At 54.2% G+C, this 20,311-nt stretch overlaps 2 protein-coding genes across 43 annotated transcripts in view; both read left to right on the top strand.

Annotated features, from left to right (window-relative positions):
• Positions 1-902: 902 nt before the first annotated feature.
• On the top strand, positions 903-6,293 carry CXXC1 (CXXC finger protein 1). Of its 2 annotated transcripts, XM_041723789.1 has the most exons (15): positions 903-1,161; positions 1,736-1,854; positions 1,954-2,054; positions 2,313-2,548; positions 2,640-2,840; positions 3,259-3,285; positions 3,363-3,608; positions 3,776-3,883; positions 4,059-4,243; positions 4,523-4,730; positions 4,810-4,920; positions 5,048-5,097; positions 5,241-5,337; positions 5,616-5,768; positions 5,853-6,293. In XM_041723789.1, the coding sequence occupies exons 1-15, from the start codon at positions 1,159-1,161 to the stop codon at positions 5,997-5,999; spliced, it is 1,992 nt and encodes a 663-aa protein (XP_041579723.1). In that variant the 5' UTR covers positions 903-1,158; the 3' UTR covers positions 6,000-6,293. The 2 variants fall into 2 exon arrangements, with proteins under 2 accessions (XP_041579723.1, XP_041579731.1); XM_041723797.1 differs by lacking the exon at positions 3,259-3,285.
• A 1,016-nt stretch (positions 6,294-7,309) lies between these two features.
• Positions 7,310-20,311, top strand: part of MBD1 (methyl-CpG binding domain protein 1) — a 52,069-nt gene continuing 39,067 nt past the window's right edge. For 2 of the 41 annotated variants that reach the window (XM_041755931.1, XM_041755942.1), the window contains exons 1-16: positions 7,314-7,487; positions 8,843-8,977; positions 11,414-11,528; positions 11,619-11,785; positions 11,873-11,955; positions 12,115-12,155; positions 12,523-12,669; positions 12,766-12,894; positions 13,084-13,158; positions 13,288-13,404; positions 13,486-13,554; positions 14,114-14,281; positions 14,622-14,921; positions 15,015-15,152; positions 15,504-15,638; positions 15,725-15,786. In XM_041755931.1, the coding sequence (XP_041611865.1) occupies positions 8,859-8,977; positions 11,414-11,528; positions 11,619-11,785; positions 11,873-11,955; positions 12,115-12,155; positions 12,523-12,669; positions 12,766-12,894; positions 13,084-13,158; positions 13,288-13,404; positions 13,486-13,554; positions 14,114-14,281; positions 14,622-14,921; positions 15,015-15,152; positions 15,504-15,638; positions 15,725-15,786 (1,865 nt within the window). In that variant the 5' untranslated portion in view covers positions 7,314-7,487; positions 8,843-8,858. Of the gene's footprint in view, positions 7,488-8,842; positions 8,978-11,413; positions 11,529-11,618; positions 11,786-11,872; positions 11,956-12,114; positions 12,156-12,522; positions 12,670-12,765; positions 12,895-13,083; positions 13,159-13,287; positions 13,405-13,485; positions 13,555-14,113; positions 14,282-14,621; positions 14,922-15,014; positions 15,153-15,503; positions 15,639-15,724; positions 15,787-16,930; positions 20,101-20,311 lie in introns of those variants that run through there. The other 39 variants (XM_041756021.1, XR_005987914.1, XR_005987911.1 and 36 more) reach the window with 39 other exon arrangements.

Genomic DNA, 20,311 nt, shown 5'->3' with positions numbered 1-20,311 from the left:
TCTGGTGGGATTTGGGGGCGGCGGGGGCACTGAGCTGTTAAAACCCATCCGACCGCTCTGGTTGCCTGAGTTACAGCATTGCCTTAAAGACGTGTCCAGAGCTCCGACCTGTCCAATTTTTTTTTTTTTAATGTACGTAGTCTAATTAAAAAATTGTAAAAACTAACTTTATAGGAGAGAATGGAGTATGTCTGATAGAAGAGAGCCAGAGTGGACGTCACAGGGAACCCGGCGAATCCACATCCCGGCGGTGGCGGGGTCAGGGGAAGACGCGGTGTAGCCGGTTGTCTCGGGTTTCAAGATCTGCTCTGGCTCGGCCCCTTGTCACCAGGGTCGGGTCGGTCCCTTCACCTGCATCCTTCCGTTCGGAGGGTGACCGCGCTCCCGCAAGGGCCGAGACTGCAGGGCGCCGGGCTGGGCTGAGGACCTTCGACGAGGACCCGGGGCGCGAAAGGGTGGTGAGGATGACGTCAGACACAGAACCGGGGAACGTGGGCACAGTCCGCTGGCGCCCCATTAACACACGTGGGAGGGAAACGTGAGTGAATGGAAGACGGAGTGTAACTCGATGCACGTGGTGTTTCGGGAGCAGCCAGTTTTCCTTTGAACTTCTCTGCAGGGCAAGCCGCCATACGGAGTCGATGCCAAAATGGCGGCGCCCTCCTGGAAACCGCGGGTAGGACGCTGCCATGCATTGCCCGTGAACGTACGGACTCGGCCATCTTACGGAATCAGTTTCCAAGATGACGGCATCTGCGTGGAAGCCGCGCACAGGCACCGCCATGTTTCCTGTAACGTTGAGTCCGTACGAGCGGTCACCGTACGGAGTCGGCCGACAAGGTGGCGGTGCCCTTGCGAAAGCGGCCACATAGGTGCGGCCATGTTTCCTACTAGTTTACGGCCTTGACTGCCGTACGGTCTTGGTCGTCAAGATGGTGGCGCCTGAGAAACCGTGGCGGCTCTAGGCGGCGGAGCGACTTGTTTGGTACGGAGCCGACGCATTAGTCCTGCGCAATAAGAGTACGGTGCCCGGGAGGCGCGACCAAAGCGGAAGTAGTTGTGGGCGCCTTTACAACGGCCGCGGACGCCGCCGAGAGGTCTGTGCGGGTTCGCGGGTCGCTGGCGGGGGTCGCAGAGGGGTGCGCCGAGAGCGGAGAGATGGTAAGTACGGGGCCGGGGAGGGGTCGGCGGTAGGGGTCGCTGGGTCGGTGGCGGTGGGTCCGTGGGCAGACTCGGGGGGTCTGTGGTGAACCGTCAGGGGCGTCTGTGGGCGCTCCGGTGGGGGCCTGTGGGGAGCCTCAGAGGGGGCTGTGGGTGGAATGTTGGGGGTCCGATGTTCCGAATTTTTTCCGATGTGTGAGCCACCTGGGAGTTTTGTGACGGGCCACTGTGCGGCTCCGTATGGAAGTTAGTGGGGACGCCTTTCGGTAGCTCGTCGGGGGCCCGCTCGGGGGACTGTGGGGCGGCGTGACAAGGCGTCTGAGCTGAGCCTGCCCGGCGGCCGGTAGTGAGCGGGGCAGTCCTTGTCGGGCCGGCGGGGAAGAGGAGGGGGCGGGGCTGCCCGGGCGCTAGTGACGGGGGGCGGAGGCTTAGGGGGCGGGGGCGGGAGGTCGTCGGGGTGCCGGCGTGGGCCCCGGAACGGGATGGTCACGAGGAGCTGCGGTGGGAAGCGTGGGCTGACCGTGGCGGTCTGTGGAGAGCCGTGGTGGGGCTGCTCTAAGGAACCGTCCCGCAGGAGGGTGACGGCTCCGACCCAGAGCCTCCAGACGCTGGGGAGGACAGCAAGTCGGAGAACGGGGAGAACGCGCCCATCTACTGCATCTGCCGCAAACCAGACATCAACTGCTTCATGATGTGAGCCGGGGAGAGGCGGGCGGGCTGACGCCGGCGAGGTTGGGTGAGGCTGATGGGTGCGGCCCCTCACATCTGCACCACTCACCCCATCCTCTGCAGCGGGTGTGACAACTGCAATGAGTGGTTCCATGGGGACTGCATCCGGATCACTGAGAAGATGGCCAAGGCCATCCGGGAGTGGTACTGTCGGGAGTGCCGAGGTGAGGGGGCGGCCTGGACGGGGGGCACACCCACCTGCCTCCAGGGAGAAGCCTTCAAGGAGGGTGGGTCCCGGGCAGAGGGACTGTTTGTGGTGAGCTGCAACGGAGACTCCACCGGGCGCTTGACTAGAGCGTCCCCCAGCGGGGTAGCCCTGCCCCGGAGTAGTGACAGGGAGAAGGTGGGGGGGACGAAGATGAAGAGGAACCCTCCGAATCCCTCAGGGTCCACCCACCCTGGCCCCACTGTCTGCCCCACAGAGAAAGACCCCAAGCTGGAAATCCGTTATCGGCACAAGAAGTCACGGGAGCGGGACAGCAATGAGCGAGACGGCAGTGAGCCTCGGGATGAGGGTGGAGGGCGCAAGAGGCCTGCCCCGGATCCAGACCTGCAGCGTCGGGCGGGGTCAGGGACAGGGGTTGGGGCGATGCTTGCTCGGGGCTCTGCTTCGCCCCACAAATCCTCTCCACAGCCCTTGGTGGCCACACCCAGCCAGGTGAGTGGCTGCTGGGGCTGGGATAGGTAAGCTGAGCCTGCCTCAGGCCCCATACACGTTCCTGATTTTTGTCCTGGGCCTCTCCCCTCAGCATCACCACCACCAGCAGCAGCAGCAGCAGCAGCAGCAGCAGCAGATCAAACGGTCAGCCCGCATGTGTGGCGAGTGTGAGGCCTGCCGGCGCACCGAAGACTGTGGCCACTGTGACTTTTGTCGGGACATGAAGAAGTTTGGGGGCCCCAACAAGATCCGGCAGAAGTGCCGGCTGCGTCAGTGCCAGCTGCGGGCCCGGGTGAGCATGGGTAGAGCTGGGCAGGGCTGGGGGTGTCAGTGTGTCCAGGAAAGGCTCATGGAGGCCAGGAGGGGGCGGGCTGGGCGGGTGAGCTGGGGCGTTGCTACACACAGACAGGTGGGAAGGAGCCTGGCCTGTGTAGGTGAACAGGGCGTGACCAGGTGTGTGGGGCTAGCAGGGGCATCCCCGACCCCAGGTGGGCAGGGCAGACCCCCCCCCCCCCCATTTTCAGCGGTCAGGCACGTCAGGGCAGGTGGAGCAGGGTTGAGCATGTCCTGGTGATGTGAAGCAGGGGTACTAGGTGTGTCTGGGAGGCAACACAGGGCAGTTGGTGGGCTAGGCTCTTGCGGGTGGGGCTAGGGCAGGGCCACCCTCCATCCACCTGGGGCTGACCTGGGCCTTCCTCCTGCCGGCACAGGAATCGTACAAGTACTTCCCTTCCTCGGTGAGTCCAGCCCCCCAGGGCGGGGCGGGGCATGCGGGCAGGGCGGTCAGGGCCAGTCCTGAGATTCTGCCCTGCAGCTCTCGCCAGTGACGCCCTCAGAGTCCCTGCCACGGCCTCGCAGGCCACTGCCCACCCAGCAGCAGCCACAGCCATCACAGAAGCTGGGGCGCATCCGTGAGGACGAGGGGGCAGTGGCATCATCAGCAGTCAAGGAGCCACCTGAGGCTACGGCTACACCTGAGCCACTCTCAGATGAGGACCTACCACTGGATCCTGACCTGTACCAGGACTTCTGTGCAGGGGCCTTTGATGACCATGGCCTGGTGAGCAGCCAGAGCGTTCCATGGTGGAAGGGTGGAGGTCACAGAAGCAGAGTTTCCGTGGTGAGGAGAGCTGGAAGATAAGGCGGAGTATGGAAGGCTGATCTGGGAACTGAGTGGGTGGGGTGGTCATGGGCGGGCAGGTGGGTCAGCCTGTGCCTCACTTGCAGCCCTGGATGAGCGACACAGAGGAGTCTCCATTCCTGGACCCTGCCCTACGGAAGAGAGCAGTGAAAGTGAAGCATGTAAAGCGTCGGGAGAAGAAATCCGAGAAGAAGGTGATGGAGAGGGTGAAATGGGTGTGAGAAGGCAGAGGGCAGGGAAGGTAGGGAGAGGCAAAGATCAGGAGCTGGATGGGGCAAGAGCCAGAAGTGGCGGGGGGGCAGCGGGACACAGGGAACTGGGGCTGACTTTAACTCCACCCTAACCTGACCTGACCGCTTCATCCCTTAGAAGGAAGAGAGATATAAGCGGCATCGGCAGAAACAGAAGCACAAGGACAAATGGAAACACCCAGAGCGCGCCGACGCTAAGGATCCTGCATCACTACCGCAGTGCCTGGGACCTGGCTGTGTGCGCCCTGCCCAGCCCGGCTCCAAGTATTGCTCAGATGACTGTGGCATGAAGCTGGCAGCCAAGTGAGTCATTCCTGGAGAGCGCAAGGGAGTCAGGGAGTACAGGGCAGGGCATGGCTAGAGGGCTAGAGCCTTGTGTGTGTCTTCTCATCAGCTACCTGCCTGCTGCTCAGTCTGTGGTGCACCCGTCTATCTGTCCCTCATCTGCTTGTCTAGCATCCAGTCACTTACTTATTCTTTAGCCGTTTGGTCACCCATCTCTTCTGCCGTTCTTGGATCACCCCACTTGTCTTGTTCCTTGCCACTTTCCCTGCCTGCACCTAACCCCCTGCCTCCCTGCAGCCGCATCTACGAGATCCTCCCCCAGCGCATCCAGCAGTGGCAGCAGAGTCCCTGCATTGCTGAGGAGCACGGGAAGAAGCTGCTCGAACGTATTCGCCGTGAGCAGCAGAGTGCCCGTACCCGCCTTCAGGAGATGGAGCGCCGATTCCATGAACTTGAGGCCATCATTCTTCGTGCCAAGCAGCAGGCTGTCCGTGAGGATGAGGAGGTGAGTGAGCACAGGCCCAGCGGCCCTGGACCTATTACCCGGTCCTGCCTGGCTTCATTGTTCCTTCCACTCCACACAGAGCAATGAGGGTGACAGTGATGACACGGACCTGCAGATCTTCTGCGTCTCCTGCGGGCACCCTATCAACCCACGTGTTGCCTTGCGCCACATGGAGCGCTGCTATGCCAAGGTCAGGGTGTCACCCTGAGGGGGACTGTCATTGGGTCGTGGGGGAACAGATGTGTTCTCTGGGGGTTATCTCGGGAGGGCATGCAGCACACATCCACAGTGCCCTCCATTTGTGCTCATCCCTCTAGTATGAGAGCCAGACGTCCTTTGGGTCCATGTACCCCACACGCATTGAGGGGTGAGTGTGGGCGCTACGTGGAGTTAGAGCAGGGAGGTTAAGGCTGGGGTCAGAAGTGGCATGTTGGGGCAGAATGGGCCTGGGCAAGAACAGATGGGTCCCCCGCCTTTCTCCCCACTACCTTCTATCTTCTAAACCTCCAGAGCTACACGACTCTTCTGTGATGTCTACAACCCTCAGAGCAAGACATACTGTAAACGGCTCCAGGTGCTGTGCCCCGAGCACTCCCGGGACCCCAAAGTAAGGTTTGCTCTCAGTTCCTCCCATTCTGTCCTTTCTTCCTCCTTCCTGCCTCACCTTTATCCCTTGTGTCCTCCCCTCTCCTCCTTCTTTCCTTTTCCCTACTTGACCCCTTCCGTAACTCTCACTTTGCTTGCCTTATCACTCCTCGTTCCTATCCTTTTTCCTCTCATCATCTTGTTTCTCCTTTTCCATTCCTCTGTACTCCCTGAACTCTATTCGTTCCTTCCTACTTTCCTGTCCCCCCCATTCATCCCTGACCCCCGATTTCCTTGCAGGTGCCAGCTGATGAGGTATGTGGGTGCCCTCTTGTACGTGATGTCTTTGAGCTCACGGGTGACTTCTGCCGCCTGCCCAAACGCCAGTGTAACCGCCATTACTGCTGGGAGAAGTTGCGGCGTGCTGAAGTGGACCTGGAGCGTGTGCGCGTGGTAGGTGTCCATGCTGAATGAGGCTGGAGTTCAGGTGGAGCTTCCGGAGCTCCTTCTCATGGCTCTTTTCTACTCTCCTCTCAGTGGTACAAGCTGGATGAGCTGTTTGAGCAGGAACGCAACGTTCGCACAGCCATGACTAACCGGGCAGGATTACTGGCCCTAATGCTGCACCAAACGATCCAGCATGACCCGCTCACTACCGACCTGCGCTCCAGTGCTGACCGCTGAGCCTCACTGGCCCAGAAGTCCTCACGCCCTGCATTCCAGGCCCGGGAGCTGCCCCGAATCCCCCGTTTGTCTGCTCTGCCATTCATCTGTTTCTCCAATGGTCCCTGAGTTTCTCCCTGTGCCCATCCACCATTTGACTACCCAGCTGCCCTTATCAGAGGTTCTCTGGATATTCTTCTGTCCTTGTCTGTCCCTCTGTCTCTCCATTCTCTGTGCCTGGGTGGGACTGTGGAGTTTGCTCACTGTTGCCTCCCCTCTCCCTGGTTTTGTTAATAAAATTTTGAAGAACCAACAGAGATTACTACTGGTTTCCACTTTATCCAGCTGCATCTGCACTCCCAAACCCCCTGGGTGAAAGGGCTGAGGCACACCTGTATTCAGGAGGAATTGCAGTATAGAGCTTCGAGTATGCAGTTGGCAACCACCCTCTGCTCTGCAGGAGCTCCCTTGGGCGGCGGAATATGACTTACTAAGGGAGAGCCCAATGACGTTCATCCTCAGCATTTCATCTTGAAACAACGGGTATACAGTTGGCGCTATTTCATTATGTGGCTGATTTCCCACCCCCGTGTCAGCATCGACATCCTCCAGATTAGAAACGTATCCGATGACGGCCACAAGGTCTCTCGTTGCTCCACAAACCCCTTTCCGGGCACGTGTGTAACAGAAGTCCGAGAGCCCCCTCCGCCCTGTCGCGGGACCCAGCGGTGCCCACAGCGCAGCCTCTCTAGGGCGCGCACGCCCTTCTCGGTGGCACGGCCCTTCTGTTTACCTGCAGCGCGTCACCGCCCCCTTCGCCCGTTCTCGCGGAGGGAGCTGGGGTCGGCTTGCGGTGCGCTCCGCCCCGCGCGCTCCTGCAACTGCTCGCGGGGCGGAGAGGACGGGACACACGAGTCCTGGGGGAGATGTTTCAGGTGCCTGCACAGCACAGGCGAGATGGGGGCGAGAGATGCGAGGAGACCTCCGGCGCCCCTCCCTCCAACGACGGCCAGGCAAATAGCGTAGCGCCCCCCCACGCCCCCTTCGGTTGGGAGAGCGCAGGCGCAAGCCAAGTGGGCGGAGTGGGGAGAAAGTGCCGGTTGGCGAAGCGAGGCGCCCGGGGCTGAACGACTCCGGGGGGGCGGAGGGGAGAAGAGGGGGCGGTGCGAGCTGAGGCTGGATGTCAGGGCGCAAGCGCAGTAGGGCCCAGGCAGAGGCGCGCGCCGCCGTGAGACTAAGCGCGCAGGCGTGGGGCCCTCCCCACTAAGGGCAAGCGCTGGAGGGGCATTAGGGCGCAGGCGTCGTCTCGGGGGGCGGGGCCCCAGAGGCAGGCAGCGGGTTTCCGGTTCCGGGAGCAACGAACGGCCGCGGCAGCGACAGCTACCGCTTCAGAGGAAGCGTCTGCGGAGGAGGAAGAAGAGCAGGGCAAGGCGGGAGTCACAGGCGGGACCCCTCGCCATGGGTCCACGGACCTAGAGCGGCGAAAGCTACCGGCCCGGTGCCAAGCTGGTGAGACAGTTGTGGGGGTGGAAGTGGAGAGCGCTCAGGCGTCGGGTAGGGAAGCATTGAGGCTCAGAACGCTGACGGAGAGGAATGAAGGGCCCTCAGGCCGATGAGTGGGAGGAATGGCGGCGTCGGAATACTGACGGGGAGGAACGGGGAGGTTTTGGCTGAGGACGAGGAGGAATGGGGCTCAGAGTGCCGATAGGTGGACGTGTCGGGAGTCTGGACGAGGACGGAGAGGAGCGGAGAAGGATCCGAACGCCGAGGGGCGATCTCGGTGCCTTCGGGGTTAAGGAGTGAGAAACGGGGGTTTAGAACGCTGAGAGGGAGACATGAGGGGCTCTCAGGTTGATGACGGGAAAAAACAGGGGCACTCGGATGCCGAAGAGGAGCGACGGGGGGCTCATATGGAGAAGGAGAAGGAATAGGGGTTCTGAACGCCGAGGTGGGGATGGCACGATCCTGGGACAAGAACAGGGAGGATTGGGGGGTGGCTTCAGAGGACTGAGGGGGGGAATCAGGGTCTCTGAGAGTGTCAGTGGACGGGAGAGCAAGGGACACCGACGGGGAGGAGTGAAGAAGCAGCTGAAGACGAGATGAATAAGGTCTGGGGATGGAGGTCGGTGAAGACTTGTGGCTCAAGACGCTTACAGGGAAAAGGAGGAGGCAGCGTTCAGGCTGAGGAACAGAAGGAATGAGAGGATAAAGAGGGGAGAAGCTGGGGCTCTCGGGCAGAGGACACAGGAAACTGAGGCAGTGGCATGACAAGAGAACATCAGAAAGGGAAGGAGGGAAGGAATGGGAGAGCTACAGGACTGAGAGAGGAGTTGGGCACTCCTGGGCCAACCAGGGGAGTGAATGCGAGGGACAGTCCTGGGACCTTGGCCTGAGGATGAGCGGGATGGGGCCTCTCAGACTGATAATGGGGAGCATGGATGGTTCAGGGTGAACCCTCAGAGGAGGTGTCAACACCAGTAGGTCAAAGACCATGTCTCTTGAGGCGAATGACAGGTTCCTAGGTTGGCAGAGGGGAGAAGGGATGGGCTCTTAGGCTGAAGATGAGGAAGAGGTGAGGATCAGGACATGGAGTAAGGAATGAGGAGCTTTGGGTTGAGGATACGGCCTGTTAAGTTAAAAGTGGGGCTGCCAGGTCGGGAAGGGGAGGAACGACAAGCCTCTGGGCAGGACACGGAAGAATGAGGTGGGACGGGGGATTTTCTCTATTGTATTGACGGGTTGCCTGTGGTAGGGACCCGGTGCGTGGGATGGGCATTAGTAAATAGCAGCTGTTGGTGTGGCTAGAGCACAGCATGTTCTCTCCTAGAGCCTCAGTTTTCTCCACCGTGCTCTCCCTGTTGCAGGCCGCTGCTCCTTCCCATGGCCCCCATGGCTGAGGACTGGCTGGATTGCCCAGCCTTGGGCCCTGGCTGGAAGCGCCGTGAGGTCTTTCGAAAATCAGGTGCCACCTGTGGACGCTCAGACACCTATTACCAGAGGTACTGGGTGGGTTGTGGACGGTCATAGGTAGGGCTGAACCCGCTTAGGCAGGGTGAAATAGGGTGAAATTAGGTGTGGTTAATTTTGTGGGTGGGTTAAAATTACGCATGTATAGTCAATTCTTATTTGTAGATTCCATGTTTGCAAATTGCCTACTCCCTAAAATTTGTGCCCTTAAAGCCCATATTTCCTGTACTTTACACTCTTTCATAGACCTGCACAGAACAGCAAAAAATCTGAGTTGCCTAAAACACGCATTCCCAGCTGAGGTGCTGCAGTGCTGTCTAGTGTTCTTAGTGCAAGAAGTCTGTGATGGACTTTAAGGAGAAAAATGTGATGTGCTACAAGGAGAAAGTACACATTAAATAAATTTCAGGTGTGAATTGTACTATTAGGTGTGACTACAATGTTAATGAATCAAAAATGTGGTACATCTAGAAAAAGAAAGGGAAATTTTCTAATTTGTCCGATTTCCAGTTTCTGGAAAGTGCTGAAGTAACTTGTATAATACATAATGGAGCTAAGGAAAAGGTGGGCTAAACCTGAAGATCCATAAGGCAATGACCAGTAACAGTGTAGTGGACAGTGTGAGAGGCTTAAGGCCAATGACGTTGACGATTGTGTTACCCCTGGTTAGGAAAATGTTAAATTTATCTCAGCTAGTGCTGACTGGCTCACACATTTCAACAGGTGAGATTGTGAAAAAACTTTAAATTGGCTTACAAGGTAGGTTCTGGAGATTGAGAATTTGCAGACGAATTTTAAAAATAATAAGTGTCATATGGGAAAAGTGTCATATAGAAGAATAGGTTTTCAATAACTGATGAGACTGGCTTATTTTACAAGTACCTTGGTAAAAGTACCTATATAACAGTACTCCAAAGCTCCTGGCTTTAAATCATTCGAAGGCCATACATAAGACAAGGTTACAGAATCAGTTGACAGAAAATCAGTTGAAAGAAATGTCACCTGAGGCTCTCAGGAATCTAAACTGTAGTTTCACTAGGAGCCAAGATTCTATATTCACTAATTCACGTGTTCAACATGACTTTATAAAACGTTTCATGAATGAGAATTGGCAATAAATATGTAAATATACATATTTATAAGAGATTTACATATAAGGTCTAAGTGTTTTATGAAATGCTAATGATACAGTTACTGAGTTTTTTGTACTTTTCCTGAACTTTTTTTGTATCTGAGGTGCTGTTTTCCTGGAGAAATATAGTAAAATCGTAAATATAATTGTGTGTACTTAATTGTGTGTTTATTCACATATTCACAACTTGTATTAAACTGTCAAAATTTGGGATGCCTGGTGGCTCGTGGTTGAGCATCGGTCTTCAGCTCAGAGCATCATCTCGGGGTCCCAAGGTCCTGCATTGGCCTCCCCACCGGGAGCCTGCTTCTCCCTCGGCCCGTGTCCCTGCCTCTCTCTCTGTGTTTCTCATGAATAAATAAAATCTTAAAATAAAAAAGAAACTTGTCAAAAATTTATACTTGTAAGTACAGGCATCAAAAACCATAAAAGATTGGAGGTTTTATCCTAATTAGGGCAAGATAACAAGTATGTCACAGTTTTGTGGATGCTGGTAGGATATATGAGACTCTTGGGTCAGAGATGAAAGATGGTTTATTACTCACAGGACAGCAGTACCCAGAATGTCATTTTTTCGTGTCAGTTTCCCAAACTCCAGTTCCCGTAGCGTGATGTGAAGAGGGCTAAGTAGCATCTGTCCATGCATTGGACTGTAGGACAGGAACCCTGAGTTTAAGGAAATCAGTCTTTTAGAATGTTGGGATAGTAAGGATGCCTTCCCTTTGCTCTGGAAGGAGAACGTATCTTTTATCTTCCAAGGCTGTTTGCTGTACAAACAGCCTTGAGAAGATAGTTCATAACAAAGGACTATTAGTGTTTCTCTTGCAAGATATGCAAAAATGCTAGAGACCTGTGGAGTATTCTCTCTCAATACTGGTTGTCCCTACTTTGTTTTTATGTAGTTGGCATTTGTTGCTCAAGCATGTATTTGTTTGTATATTTACATGCTCATTTATTTGTGTATATACTTTTAAACAGTGGTTTCTTTTTTGCTTTTGTAACACTAACGCTTTTATACATAACTTAGCAGGTTGGTATTTTTATCTGTAGTTACTCTTGTTCGTGTAGAATATAATTAGCATACTTTATAAACATCTGTTGGCGTTTGCATTGTTTATTTATGTTTGCATATGTGCTGCTATTTATACACATTTTACATTTCTGCTATGCAGGTGTAGTGGAGGTAAGACCTGATCAGGGCTTACAGGCTAATCCCAGGCTGTCTCCTGTATCCCTTGCCAGCCTTGCAGGCCTTTTACCAGCCCAGTGGGAGGGTTGTGTGGGTGGAGTGGCCATGGCTCCACCTGGGTACCAATCCATCCTGGCCCATCCCCAGCCCCACAGGAGACAGGATCCGAAGCAAAGTTGAGCTGACCCGATACCTGGGCCCTGCGTGCGACCTCACCCTCTTCGACTTCAAACAAGGCATTCTGTGCTATCCAGCCCCTAAGGTACTACACAATGTGGGGTACCCAGATAGAGGTGCCTGAGCACCCAACACCCACCCACTGATGTCTTCCTTCTTTCCGTCTCATCTGCAGGCCCCGTCCTTAGATGTCCCTGGCAGGAAGCGGAAGAAGCCTTCACGGCCAGCCAAGACTCAGAAACGTCAGGTTGGACCCCAGAAGGGTGAAGTCAGGAAGGAGGCCCCAGGAGATGAGACCAAGGCTGTTGCTGACACAGCTCTAGCTTCACTCCCTGCACCTGGGTGAGTGTTGGCCCAAAGTGAGCCAAGAGGGTGAAGATTGTGTTTGGGGGTGCACTTAGAGCCCCACACCCATGTTTCCCATTCCAGGTGCTGTGAAAACTGTGGAATCAGCTTCTCAGGAGATGGTACCCGAAGACAGCGGCTCAAGACGTTATGCAAGGACTGCCGAGGTGAGTGGCCCCCAGGGCCCTGGGAGACAGGAGTGGAGCAGGCTTGATGTCAGGCTAGGACACCACGGTCAGGCTGGAGGTTGAATGGTGGGTGTCAGCAGCACTTGGGGAAGTTAGATATCTGATACTCCTTGTCTACCTCTTTTCTTTCCTTTCCAGCACAGAGAATTGCTTTCAATAGGGAGCAAAGGATGTTTAAGGTAAGCACAACCTGCCTCCTCTTCACAAGTGTGTGTTGGAGCAGGATGTGATGAGGGCTTGTGGAGGATCTGAAGGAATGGCTATGAGGCCGCAGGGTGTCAGAGTCATTTTGTAGGAAGCTATTTATGGTCATCAGATAGTAGGGGTTAGTGAAGTGTCAGTAGATTCAGTGATGAAGTTAATAGGGCACAGGTAGACATTGGAGTTGGCCTCTGATGGCAGCTAATCAGTTGCCAGATACAGTGGTGAGGCAAGCGTTGGACTACTAGATGTGGCAGTGGTAGTTAATAACAGACATGTAAGGGACAGGACGCCTAGAGCTACTCTGTCTGGGCCTGTGACCTCGCCCCCCCCCATTCCTGGCAGCGTGTGGGCTGCGGGGAGTGTGCGGCCTGCCGGGTAACCGAGGACTGCGGGGCCTGCTCCACCTGCCTTCTGCAGCTGCCCCATGAGGTGGCCTCGGGGCTGTTCTGCAAATGTGAGCGGAGACGGTGCCTCCGGATTGTGGAAAGGGTGAGTTGGGCAGGTGGGGTGAGCCCGAGGCTCAGCCTGTCCCCTGGGTCTCATGGCTCTGGCCCCACACATCATGCCTCTGCCACCCACCAACAGAGCCGAGGGTGTGGAGTGTGCCGGGGCTGTCAGACACGAGAGGACTGTGGCCGTTGTCGAGTCTGCCTTCGCCCTCCCCGCCCTGGTCTCAGGCGCCAGTGGAGGTGCGTCCAGCGGCGCTGCTTACGGGTGAGTTAGGCTGGAGGGGCCAGTGCTGGTACGGCAGGGGTGAGGCAGGACTCATTTTGCTATTAAAGTTGCTGCTGCTGCTGCTGCTGCTGCTGCTGCTTCCTCCCAACCTTGCCCACCTCATGTCTTCTTTTTTCCCCCACCCCATGCTCACTTTCCTGGTCCCACCTACCTGCCCCTGTCTGCCAGCACCTTGCCCACCGTCTCCGTCGCCACCATCAGCGATGTCAACGACGTCCTCCCCTAGCTGTGGCTCCCCCTGCTGTGAGTGCTGCACCCCATATTCTGCCTTCCTGTCCCATGCATGCTTTCTGCACTCCTCTTAGGGGTGGTGGTGGGGTTTTGTGTCTGCTGATGCCACCAAGCCTAAACTATGTTCTTACTTTCTCCCAGAGTAAACGTAGCCGCCGTAGAGGAGGCTGTGACTCCAAGATGGCTGCCCGGCGGTGCCCCCGAACCCAGCCACTGCCTCCAGTTCCCCCATCACAGCCTCCAGAGTCCCCAGAGCTGGTGAGGCCCTGGTGGGCAGGGGGAAGGCACAACCTTATCCTTACCCAGTACTTGCCCTGACCCCCCCATTTGCCTCTGCAGCACCCCAGAGCCCTGGCCCCCTCGCCACCTGCCGAGTTCATCTATTACTGTGTAGACGAGGACGAGCTAGTGAGTGGCCCCACCCTACCTGGACAAGCCTAGACCCTCCCAGGGCACTTGGTTAAGCCCAAAGAAGCAGCTGCTGCAATGGGCCTAATAGGGGAACAGCAAGGCACAGTAACGGGTACTAGTATGGGGTGAGCAGACAGTGGGGGAGGGACTAACATGGGATCGACAGGTGCAGCAACAGTACTTAACGGTCAGATAAATCAATTCTGGTGGGGCTGATAGCATAGTGAATGGATTTCACATAGGCTGAGCAAGTACAGCAGGCACAACGGAGGCAGCTACAGAGGGTCAGCAAAATTCTGCTGGAAATGGGGGTCAGAGACATTGTCTTAATAGCCACTGGTCTAGCAGATGACGTGACAGATACTGTGTTGGAGCAGCCACCATCCTGACAGTACTGGGCACTATCCAGTACAGTGATAGTGCCTGGTGTTGGACTCGCAGATGCTGAGGTGTGACTAAGACCAACGCACAGCCTGTTTCCTCCGATGGGGCTAGTGAAGGAGCAACAGGAACAGCACTGTCAGTAATAGCACCCTCCTTTTGCCTGTCCCCCCAGCAGCCTTTCACGAACCGCCGGCAGAACCGCAAGTGTGGGGCCTGTGCTGCCTGCCTACGCCGGATGGACTGTGGTCACTGCGACTTCTGCTGTGACAAGCCCAAATTTGGGGGCAACAACCAGAAGCGCCAGAAGTGTCGTTGGCGCCAATGCCTACAGTTTGCCATGGTGGGTGGGGCAGGATAGGTTGGTGGGTGGGCCAAGTTGATCCAGGGCCTCCAGTGCCTGGGAGTGGTGGGTAGGTCCGGCAGCTGAGTGGGGCAGTCCAGTTGGGTTCTGTGTCTTCAGAGGAGTAAGCGGGGCAATAGGTTCAGCCAAAGATTGGCAAATGAAGGATCTGGGTGTCAGTGGCATTGCTAACAGGAGACCAGCAGGCTCGATGATGAGGGCCTCATGGGTAAGCAGATTCTGTGCCAGCACTAATGAGCACCCGCAGGCACATTTGTCAGGACAGGGTGGTATAGTTGGTCATCGCACCAGGTGGCCATAACATCCTGTCTTTCTTCAGAAGCGGCTGCTGCCTAGCGTTTGGGCAGGATCTGAGGATGGGGCAGGGCCACCACCATCTTACTCTCGTCGAAAGAGACCTGGTTCTACTCGACGGCCTCGTCTGGGCCAGATACTGAAGACCTCCTTGACTACCCCCACAGCCCGATCAGGCTGTGCCCAGACTCCAGTTAAACAGGAAACGGACAGTGGCTTTGTGCTCCCCCCACCTGGCACCGACCTTGTGTTCTTACGGGAAGGTGCAGGCAGTCCTGTGCAGGTGCCTGGCCCTGCTGCAACTTCCACAGAAGCCCTGTTGCAGGTGAGGATCTCGTCTTATCCTGCCCTTCCTAGCCCTACCCAGCCTTGTGCCAGAAAGCTGGGACCAAGTCTGCTACAATCCTCCTTCACACAGGAGGCCCAGTGCCCTGGCCTGAGTTGGGTTGTGGCCTTACCCCAGGTGAAGCAAGAGAAGGCGGATGCCCAGGAAGACTGGACACCGGGCACAGCCATCCTGACTTCTCCTGTATTGCTGTCTGGCTGCCCCAGCAAGGTGGGGGTCAGTGATGGGTGGTCTGTGAGCCGAGTGATGGTGAGCTGTGATGCTGGTTCTTGGAGCAGAGCAGTAGATGTGCTGATTGCAGCCTCACCATAAAATTACCCCACTTGTCTGACAGATGTCCCACCCTCCCCAGGCAACTAACTGCCTGCTTTGCTGTCCAGCTAACAGAAAAATGGAATTCTCTGAGGAATGGGAAAGGTTTATAGGCTGAGAGATGGATTTTCTGGTCTGAAGTGTGACAGAGTGGGATTTGTCAGTACACTGACAGGTTGGCTGATGAGAGACTCTTTCCTTAGGCCCACCCTGCCCTTCTGACTCCTGCCTGTTTCCCACCTCCCCCAGGCAGTAGACCCAGGCCTGCCACCTGTGAAGCAAGAGCCACTGGACCCTGAGGAGGACAAGGAGGAAGAGAACAAGAATGATTCCGCCTCCGACTCGGCCCCAGAGGAGGAGGCAGGAGGGGCTGGCACACCCGTGGTCAGTGCTGGGGGACACTTCACCCTGCCCTGACCCTGCTTTAGCCTCATTGGCCATGATGACCCATGATGTTAATTCTTTCCCAGATCACGGAGATTTTCAGCCTGGGTGGAACCCGCCTCCGGGACACAGCAGTCTGGTTGCCAAGGTGTGCCCCGCACAATGAGGGGTGGTATGTGGTTGGTGCTGGTCACACATGGGCCCTGAGTTTTAAAAGTAGAATCAGTAATTTGGTGTGATGCTCATATCACTGTGATGATCATGAGCAGTGAGGGGTTGTGTGCAGAACCCTAGAGATTTTTCCTGAGGTTCAAGTCAGGGCTTTCCTTGGGTATGTGGGGAGGTAAGGGTGGGGGTGGCAGGGGAACAGGGGTCAGTGGAGGGTGAGGACTTGATGCCCTGCGATGAGATTTGAAAGAAAGAGATAAAAGCCTGGTCCACAGCTTCCTAAGAAAATCAGAAGGGGTCAGTTTTAATATATAAATTTTTATTCAGAAAATCATCATTTGGGGTCTTGAAGGTCTCTGGAGTCTCCAAGAGATGACAGATGGGCTGGACAGTGGTGGATAGGCAGTAGATCTGGGTCCTGTGACTGCCTCTGATCTGGGTCCACATGCAACTGTGAAATCTCAGGCTAGTCCTCTACCTTCTAAAAACAGCCTTTGTGGACAGGATTGGGCTATGTTTTGTGAGTCTTTCCTGAGCCTACTGAGGTTATTAACAGTTTTAGGTGCTGCATAGAACTGTCGCTGAAGACCTGGCAAAAGAGATAGCTGCCCCTAAGGGCAGGGCTGGTGGTAGGAGGACAGGGGAATGCTACTTCTTGCAGATTGATCACAGGCTGTGCACATAGGCTGAGACACAGGCAACATAAGCTGTTGGCCTAGGCACTTGGATTCCTTTGTTCCCACAAACTAGTCATGCAGGCCAGAAACTCCCATCTGCCTTGGGCAATACCAGAGGTATTAATGGAGTACCTGCTAGGTACACTGCAGTGTGAGAGATACAGTGGTGAATACAATGACCTTTCAGGAGACATGGATCCCTGCTTTCAGGGAGCTTATTATCTAAGGAAATAATTTCCCTATGTGTGAAATTGTTACACGTTAATGGAGAAGATAACGATGTCTTAGGTTGTTTATAGTGGAATATTTTAGAAGCCAGAAGATAGATGAAGGATAATTATGGGGAAATCAATGGTGGGCACAGAATACTAGGAAATGGTTTTGTGATGCTCCATTTTGCAAAGAGCAAACTTCATTCAACATACAGACCTGCTCCCTCTTCTCTAGGTCCAAGGACCTTAAAAAACCTGGAGCTAGAAAGCAGTAGACTGGAGGCTTCTGCAGACTTTAGGATTCAAGGTGATATTTACAGACTGGCTTTATGAGAGAACACTGATCTACTCAGGCTGGACTGTAGACCAAGGGGTCTTATGTAGGATTCAATAGGAACTTGAAAAACCTACACCAAACCAGAGAAGCTGGCCTATTCAGTACTACGAGCTAATAGAGGAAAGTAAGCAGGAAAGGAAGAGAAAGAATAGAAAGTTGTTGCATCTGCTCCAACTGGTGCAAATCCCAGGAGCTTGACTGTGATAAGTGTGGATATTACAGGTGGGGGATCTGTGGAGTGAAGAGGGGATGTAAAAGTCACCAGAAGAGAGCCTGTACAAGCCATCTTCGTAAATAATTTTTCAGTGGCTTCTGAATGAGACCTGGCAGTGTTTTTGAACATTTCAATTTCCTCAGAGAGACAGCATTGGAAAATGTAATGTGAATAAATCGAAAGGAACTGCTATTTGGTTAGTTCCTTCTACTGATCTAATTTATTTAAAACTCAAATCTTTTTAGGAATACCATGATTTTTGCCCATTTTTGCATATGGGAAAATACTCAAAGAAATTAAATAATTTATCCAGTGTCAGACAGCTAGTATCAGTAAGCCGAGACAATAAAACCCAAGTTTTACAACTTTGTTCTTTAAGCCACCAAACTAAGCTGTAATCCGAATACGATAATGTGTAATATTATAGTCACAGAAGTTTCCAGTGACCTTGAACGCAAGGTGGGTCACTAAACAGAACAAATCTCTTACGTTGCTGCCTTTAGCATGGTTTTAGGGTATGCCAAGGCTGTGTGATTGGGTCACTTTGTCACAGCACCCATGCATTCAAGAGACTGGTGGGTTCTTGTGAGGCCTTGAATGTTGCATAAGAGTTCTTAAAACACTAAAGGATGTCCTTCCCCAGGGTTCACTGTCCATTTTGCTTATTGCCCTCATTCTCACCCAAAGCAGTCTTTGTAAGTAAAGCTGCCGGCCTGGCTCATCTTTGCTGACAACTTGCCTTCCCTACCCCTTGATGACTTTTGCATTTGGTTTCTGCCCTCGGTCCCTCTTCTACTAGGAGTCCTGCATAAGGGCGTCTTGACTCAGCCCTGCCTCACTTCCCAGTTCTTTATAAAGTGCCAAAAAGTCTAGATCTGGGGTTCATTATATAGTTAGCTTTACAGGACTATGACTGAGTGCATGCTGCTTAAATTTTGTAGCCTTTGTATCTCCCCTGCCCTACTCTAGTCCCAGCCTTGAAGCTTTAGAGAATTCAGATGTAGACTAGACATTTCCTCACCGTTAACCCTTTTTGCTACCCTCTTCTGCCCCTTCCTTTGTCTTACGTTTTTGAGCCAGAGTCGAGACTGGGTAATTTTCTGATCATTGTTTTTGCTCTCCTCAGAACCCAGCCATCCAACACTAGTATTCTATGATGTCCTAAATGAAATTTATTTGATTGGCATTCAGACTCCTCTTAAAAGCCTGGTTACAGTGTGTATCACAGTACAATCAGAAAAACAGCACCACTGATATAAAGATTATATATATATATGTATATATATGTATATTTTAAGGGACTTACAGGGATTTGAGCTTATGCAGTAGTGGGAGCTGATTATAAACAGTCTCTGTAAGGCTGTTGTCTTTGCATCTAATGCTGGAGCTTGAAGTCTGCAGGGCAGGCAATCGGGAAGGGAAGATGGATGTAAAGTGTGGGAGATGGAGGACACTTTGGCGTGCACGAGAACGAGCTGGAACCAGCGAGGATGGCCTGGAACCCATGTCAGTGTCTCACCACCTCCAACTTCGATGATGTGGGTGTCCTGCAGAAGAAGCTGGTGCCCTTCATCACAGAGTTAAATACTCATCTGGCCCAGGAATTAGAGAAGCTGAAGGAAGATCCCAGGGAAAGTGGAGCAGCTGCAGGCCTGGCTGCAGGCCTCACTGCTGCCCACACCCAACGAGGTGAGCCAGCAGATAAGTGACAACATGTGTGAACTGCAACAGTGCCTGGTGCGCCTGCACCAACCTTCCGAGTGTAAAAACAGTATGCTGCTGCTTCACTTCTGTCCTCCAATTATCATGCAAAATGTCTCTGGCCCATCCTAACCGGAAGCATACTGGGAAGGGAGTTCTGGGAAGTGTAGCCTAGTCAAGGTGACACATTACAAAGCCACCCTGCCATGAATCAGCTCCCAAGGGTCTCACTGCTCACCTGAGGATAACTTGATAAAGCTACGTTGCTGAAAATGCAAAGCTGAAGACCATGGATTTCATGGTGACCCCAGCAAGTACAGAGATACTGTCAAGCCCACCCAGAAAAAAATGGCTGGTCTCGGCTATTTTTGTGTCATTCATTCAAGTATTGAGAACCTGGCCTATGGTAGGCACTGTACTTGATACTGGGATACAGGAATGAAAAAGATATAGTCCATGCAATTTTATTAAATACATCAGTATGTATTACAAGTGGTGAATGGATATCCAACTTTATCATGGAATTTAATGGTGAAAATATAGAATTCAGGAAACTGTTGGAGGACAGCCCTTGCGTGAACCTTGTTGGGGCACAATAGGAATTGGAAATAATATAAATAGTTTCTATCTCTGAGCTGTTCTATTTTAAAATTATTTTAAAATAATTTTTATTGTCCCGTTTACTGTTTCATATACTTAGTGTTTTGGGGGGGAGTGTCTTGATGGTGGTAACCATGTTGACGCTGAGAAAGTGGGATGGTGGGTGGCCAGTCAAGGTCAGGTTCTGTCCAAGGACTTTGGGCCAATCCCTGGTCTAGGCCTTGGGGCTTGGCTGAGGGCGGAGGTTAACGGTGCTGGCCCTTGGTCCCGGCCCCGCCCCTCCACCCTCCGAGTAGGCCCGCCAGGGGGCGCCGGCTCGGGAGTCGCGCAGCCCCTCAACCCTGGCCAGGGCGGGCCCCGGGGCGTGGCCTCCACCCGACCGAGACACCAATCCTTGGCGGGTCTGGGAGGAAAGCCGACTCTTCTCCACGTAGAGGTAAAACAGGCAAAACCGCACCGGAGTTAAATTATGGGGCGCGCCAGGGGTGAGGGTGCAACAGGACGAGCTCAGGACCGACGCTGGGACGTTCAAGTCAGCAAAGTGTCGCCAAGGGTCAGCTTCCCCTGTTGCAGAAATCATTTCAACGGGATCCTCCGGGCTATACGACCTCTGGGGTGCCCGACGGGCTTTCCTGTATCTCGGCTGCTTTTCCCAAACCCTGCGCCTGACCGAGGGCCTTTGCTTTGCCTCCCTTCCTTCCCAAGGGTGTGGTGTGAGGGGTAGTTCCACCCAGACCACCTGGTGGGCCAGTCGCCCGTGGGAC

Source organism: Vulpes lagopus, chromosome 1 (assembly GCF_018345385.1).
Source record: "Vulpes lagopus strain Blue_001 chromosome 1, ASM1834538v1, whole genome shotgun sequence".
Classification (NCBI taxonomy): domain Eukaryota; kingdom Metazoa; phylum Chordata; class Mammalia; order Carnivora; family Canidae; genus Vulpes; species Vulpes lagopus.
The sequence above is the reverse complement of the archived record's forward strand: the minus strand, read 5'-3'. Positions and strand labels throughout refer to the sequence as shown.